At 36.5% G+C, this 5,643-nt stretch overlaps 1 protein-coding gene across 1 annotated transcript; it reads left to right on the forward strand.

Moving 5' to 3' along the window:
- The first annotated feature begins 511 nt into the window (after nt 1-511).
- si:ch211-121a2.4 (transmembrane protein 205) lies at nt 512-5,341 on the forward strand. Its single transcript, XM_051092193.1, has 4 exons — nt 512-651; nt 1,503-1,652; nt 2,673-2,836; nt 4,758-5,341. The coding sequence occupies exons 2-4, from the start codon at nt 1,553-1,555 to the stop codon at nt 5,058-5,060; spliced, it is 567 nt and encodes a 188-aa protein (XP_050948150.1). The 5' UTR covers nt 512-651; nt 1,503-1,552; the 3' UTR covers nt 5,061-5,341.
- The last annotated feature ends 302 nt before the right edge of the window (nt 5,342-5,643 follow it).

Genomic DNA, 5,643 nt, shown 5'->3' on the forward strand with positions numbered 1-5,643 from the left:
AAAGTATATTATATTATTATTATTGTAGTTGGTAATTTAATTTTTAAATAAAAATATTTTTAAATAAACATTATATCTACAAAATTTGGGACAGGTAAAAAGTGCCTTTTTTTCTTGGTTTATCTATATTATTATCACATATTTTGCTCATTCACACCCATTAAATACAGATCAATGAAAAAATCAGTATTTAATGGGTGTGAACAAATATTGGGTTCGGTTAAGGTGTGGGTTAGGGTTAGGTTATATGCATTGTATTTATAACTAGCTTTATATAAAACAATAAATGTCTTTTGTTGCCCAACTGAACGGTTAAACGTGTGTGCGTGTGTTTGTGTTTACATCTGTTTACAAGAAACACATTCTCCTCAATAATTACTATAATAAAAAAAGGTTTACACAAGGCACGCCCACCAGTGTACACAACCACGCCCAATAATAACGACAACATAAACAAACCACGCCCCCCAAACCGCTCCGACCGCTTTGATTGCCGAGTACGCATAAGCCCCGCCCACCGGTCAGACTGCCAGTCCGTGAGTTACCGCAGCTGCATACCGGTTCCTCCTTTATCGTACATTTATGGTGTTGCTACTGGCCGTGACGCGCAACCGGCCACAGACGATTTACATAGTCACGGGTGATCGTCCGGTAAGTAGACCGACATCATGATGACAGCATGTTGCAGTAATAATATCCAGTCTTTCATAACCCAGGTGTAGTTTTCACATGACGCAACAGAAATGACGTGCTACGAGAGCTTGTATGTCTTGTACTGTAAGTTGGTGCCAATTCAAATAGCAAAGCATTTGCCTATGTTGTTGAGTCGCGGTGCTTATTTGGAGGTTTTGGAGGTTTGGGCACCATGGCTGTGCCTTAACAACTAGTGAGCCACCTATGTAGACAGCACTGTTAGCGGCATTAGGTGCGTGTGCTCTCAGAAGGAGCCAAAAATGCACGAGTACTGCACTTACGCTTTCGATTCTTAAAGCGACAGCTCACAAAATGAACATGTTTCATATATTTACCCTCATGTCCTATATGACTTTTATTCTACTTTTATTCATGACAGGGGTCAGGGTTGCCAAGTCCTCGTTTTCCTCGAGTTAAATGTAGTGATTTTGTTTATACAGTGATTTGTGTAATGCATAACAGTGAGTGTAAAACATCTATTTTGGGTATGGAGGTTGCATGGTTTAATTTTTGATGTTTGGGCAACAGTTTGCATTCAGTGTGACTGATGATTTATATTAGGTGGCAGATCTTATTTAAGAAGGTTAGTTCCATTATGGTATGCGCTGTTAGTCATGTAGGTGAAAGGTGATCGCCTCCAACTCTTTTGTTTGTAAGGCAGGGTGTGTTTTGTAGTGTGCATCACATTGAGTACATGACTTAAGACTTGTGTCAGAAATGAAAACTGTTATGACTTCTGAGCCTTACATAAATCTTGTGTGATGTAAGAACAATAAGGCGATTGCATTTTGTGTCACACCTTTAAACAGCATAGTGTCAGTGAGTGAGGGAGGTAAAAGACGATAGTGTGGCTGTCACAATGACTACAGACAGAGAGCCTCCCATCACTGCCAAACTCCTTCACCTCATGTTTCTCTCCACCTTCTGGGGAATGCAGATATGGGTCACCTTCATATCAGGTAGGTGTGGTCACTATTTTTCATTGCATTTCATTGGTAGAAGATCATTAATAGAATGACCGCACTGTAGGCTACTTAAAAAAAGCACATGAATAGCATCAGTACATTTAATATGTAAAGGATAATTTTTTTTAGATTTATAAATAATCTGAAAGCTGAATGAAAGCTTTCCACGAATGTATGGTTTGTTACAATAGGACAATATTTGGTTGAGATACAAATATTTGAAGATCTGGAATCTGAGGGTGCAAAAAATCTAAATATTGAGAAATTCACCTTTAAAGTTGTCCAAATGAAGTTCTTAGCAATGCATATTACTAATCAAAAATGAAGTTTTGATATATTTACAGTAGAAAATATACAAAATATCTTCATGGAACATGATCTTTACTTGATATCCTAATGATTTTTGCCATAAAAGAAAAATGTAGAATTTTGACCCATACAATGTATTGTTGGCTATTGCTACAAATATACCCATGCTACTTAAGACTAGTTTTGTGGTCCAGGGTCACAAATATATTAAATATGCTTAATTGCAACTTCATCATTAGTAATTAGAAACATACACATTTCAGTAGAAATTATATTTTAGTTTACCATAAATTCTTGTCAGTATATCTGTACACTTTAAATATATTTAAAAGACAACAGGCATAATTACACATAAAAATGTACTTAAGTCCTACTTAAGTTAGTTCAAATTGCAGTGTTTAGCTAATTGCATTTAATATTTTGAGATTAATTATATTGCATTTAATATAAATAGCTTTTAAATAAAAAACTAATATATTTACATTTAATTGTAAATTGCATTTAAGTGTCTGAAAACATTAGTTTCAGTTTGCACTTATTTTCTTTCAAAGTATTTTATTCCATATTATTTAAATAACAAGTGCTATTTTTACAAGTATGCTAAAGTGTACTTATTTTTCACAAGGATTGTTTTATACATGAAGCTGGTATTCTTTTATAAACATTTTTTTTTTCAAGGCCTTAACTTATTTTTTTTTTGTTCAGGCTTTGTAATGGACAACCATCTAAACCGACACACGTTTGGCTTCATCCAGAGCCGGCTCTTCCCGTTCTACCTGCATATCGGCTCAGCCTGTGCTTTCTTCAACCTCACCATCTTTGCCATGTACCATCCTAGCAACATGCTGGATGACAAAGAGGCCTTTCAGGTATTTAGAACATAATATTCTCAGAAGATGTAAAATAGTTCACCCAAAAATTAAAGTGCCCCTATTATGGATTATGAAAGATTCATATATTGGTTTAGGAGTCCACAACAACAGGTTGACATGCATGCATTGTCAAAAAACATTTTTATTATCTTATAATATGCAATTATTTTTACCTTATTTGCTCATCGAATCATTTGTCCAAACCCCTCCTTTGCGTGATGCTAATCTGCGGTGATTGGTCCGATGACCCAGTCTGTTGTGATTGGTCAACTGCGTGCAGCGCATTTCGGAAAGGGAACGCCTATCACCATTACAGTAAACACCCAAACAGCCATGGTTTATGCGTTAGGCCAACACAGAAAAGTACTGATAAAGTACTACACCAACGTATTGCTCTACTCTTTATCAGAACTCCAAGTAATAAAAACGACAAACATCCACTATTCATCAACACATTTTCTAGACACTTGTGAGCAAACAAATATTGCTGTTAGCCAATTTGCCAGAGACCTACAAGCTGCACGGAGTAAACATAACACACACAACTAAATGCGTATTTTGCATTGCAACAATTGGGCAGGTAATGTGCTAATGTTTTCAAGTTGACGTCAACTTGAAACAGCTTAAGATTCGCTTAAAAAAAAATGACTCGATTTCATGATTCATTCTTTTGAAAGACAATAACTTTATACACGGAGCACTTTCAGATTTAAAACTTTGCAGGATGTTTTCATTTACTTAGAGCTGTGTTACACACTGCATGAAAGGTAATTTTCAAAAATCCATAATAGGGGCACTTTAAGAATGACCATCATGTCGTTCCAGACCTCTAGAACTTACTTTCTTCTGTAAAACAAAAAACAGGAAGATATTTCGAAAAATTTGCTTTTCATTCCAATTACAGTAAATGTGGACTGGAGCATTCAAACTTTAAAAAGGACACAACAGCTTCATAAAAGTGTTCCAAATGACTTGAGTGTTATATTTAAAGTCTTCTGAAGTCATATGATGAAGGAAATTTAAAATTACCCTCAAGCCATCCAAGATGTAGATGCGTTTGTTTCTTCATCTGAACAGATTTGAAGAAATTTTGCATTGCAGCACTTGCTCACCAATGGATTCTCTGTAGTGAATGGGTGCCGTCAGAATTAAAGCCCAAACAGCTGATAAAAACATCACAATAATCCACAAGTAATCCACACCACTCCAGTCTATCGAATACAGTCTAGCTGTTGGAGATAAATTTATCAAGATATTTTTGACTTCAAAACGTTGCTTGTAAGCTCCAGTCCACATTCATTATAAAAGTGTGAGCAGCACATTCTTCAAATTAGTTCTAGTTTAGTAACTAGTTTCCACAAATTGGTATGATTCTAAGGGGTCTTCATGAAATGTCTGCAACATACTTCAGTTAAACAACACCCTGTTTACCTTGCCAAAAACAGCTGTTCACAGATGTTTCGGTGCATGTATCTTTAAATGATAATGAGCTATTGTTGACACCGCCCCTCTCTTTCATTTTTGACTTTTATGTTCACTTTTACATCCAATTGCAAAACACCTGCATTATTTACAAGACATTTTTGTTGCCACAGCTGCTTCAGTGCAGAGAAAATGGCAGAAATATGCTAATACGGGACAGTCTGTCAACGGTTGTGGGCGGAGCTTGAGCAATATGATGTCATACTGCTCAGAAAATCAAAGCAGCTTGATAATTGAGACTGTTTAGGTTTTTTTGCAATTAAAAAAAATTAAATTAATTAAAAAACAAATTTATATGCAAATCCCCTTTAAATGGAAAAAAGGAAATCCATACAGGTTTGGAACCACAGAGTAAAAGAATATGATTTTTGGGTCTATTAACCTTTTAACCTAATGTAAGGTGACAGACTTGATTCCACCAGCTTTTCCCCTCCAGATTTTTATTTTCTTCGTCTGTGTGACTGTGGCGGCGGTGAATGCTCAGTGGTTTGGTCAGATGACCTCGGAAATCATGGCGGACATGCACCTGATTGAGCAGGCCTGTGGATTGGGTCAAGACATCGGACTCTCGTCCAATCGGGAAGCCTACGCCAAGCTCTGCGAGACAGATCCCAAGTATAAAAAGCTAAGCAGTCGGCTGTGGCTGTATCACATGCTGTCCTCACTTTGTAACCTCTGCTGTATCATATGCAACGGATACAGCCTATATTACCTAGCAGAAAACCTCACCACACTCTGATGACCTTCCTGCAACAAAGTGGAGTTATACTCCCACAATGCAATGCAAAACCTTCGGTTAATGTCTGTGTGACTCCGGCAGCCATGACCTGCTCTCAGGTACTGGATTACCTCCTGATCATTATTGTTCTGGATTGTCTTTTTTAATCTTTGTTGTGCTAGTTTTAGCTTAGATACAGGTATATGATGTTTAGAGAATATTTTTGTTACAGATGCCTGTGCGTATTTAAATTATAATATGTTACACTTTGCATGGTTGAGGAATGAGAAAAAAAAAAATATGCGAGTTTAAATGAACAAACTGGGAAACAGAAGGGATATTTTCAAAGCTTTTCTTGGTGTTTTAGAAAGTGTTATGGCACTGTTTTCTCAATGAAGGCAACCTCACTATCACAAAATATTTGATTTCTCGATTTCAACAGCCATCCTCACCCTTTTCTCCTGAGGTGGGTGTGAATGTATCAACATGTTCTTGCACAATCTCTTACAGTACACTTTTACAATTTAACTGGGGTGAATAATCATGCTAATTATGCTGTCATCTGGTTGTAGATTCAGAATTGTGTTGTTGTTTGTTTAAATAG

This window comes from Labeo rohita, chromosome 20 (assembly GCF_022985175.1).
Source record: "Labeo rohita strain BAU-BD-2019 chromosome 20, IGBB_LRoh.1.0, whole genome shotgun sequence".
NCBI classification, from domain to species: domain Eukaryota; kingdom Metazoa; phylum Chordata; class Actinopteri; order Cypriniformes; family Cyprinidae; genus Labeo; species Labeo rohita.

Excerpts from the sequence above, each read along its gene's own strand:
- si:ch211-121a2.4 (XM_051092193.1), top strand. The coding sequence starts at position 1,553 with ATGACTACAGACAGAGAGCCTCCCATCACTGCCAAACTCCTTCACCTC. Across the intron at positions 1,653-2,672 it reads ATGGGTCACCTTCATATCAG|GCTTTGTAATGGACAACCAT; the intron begins GTAGGTGTGGTC and ends TTTTTTGTTCAG. Across the intron at positions 2,837-4,757 it reads ATGACAAAGAGGCCTTTCAG|ATTTTTATTTTCTTCGTCTG; the intron begins GTATTTAGAACA and ends TTTCCCCTCCAG.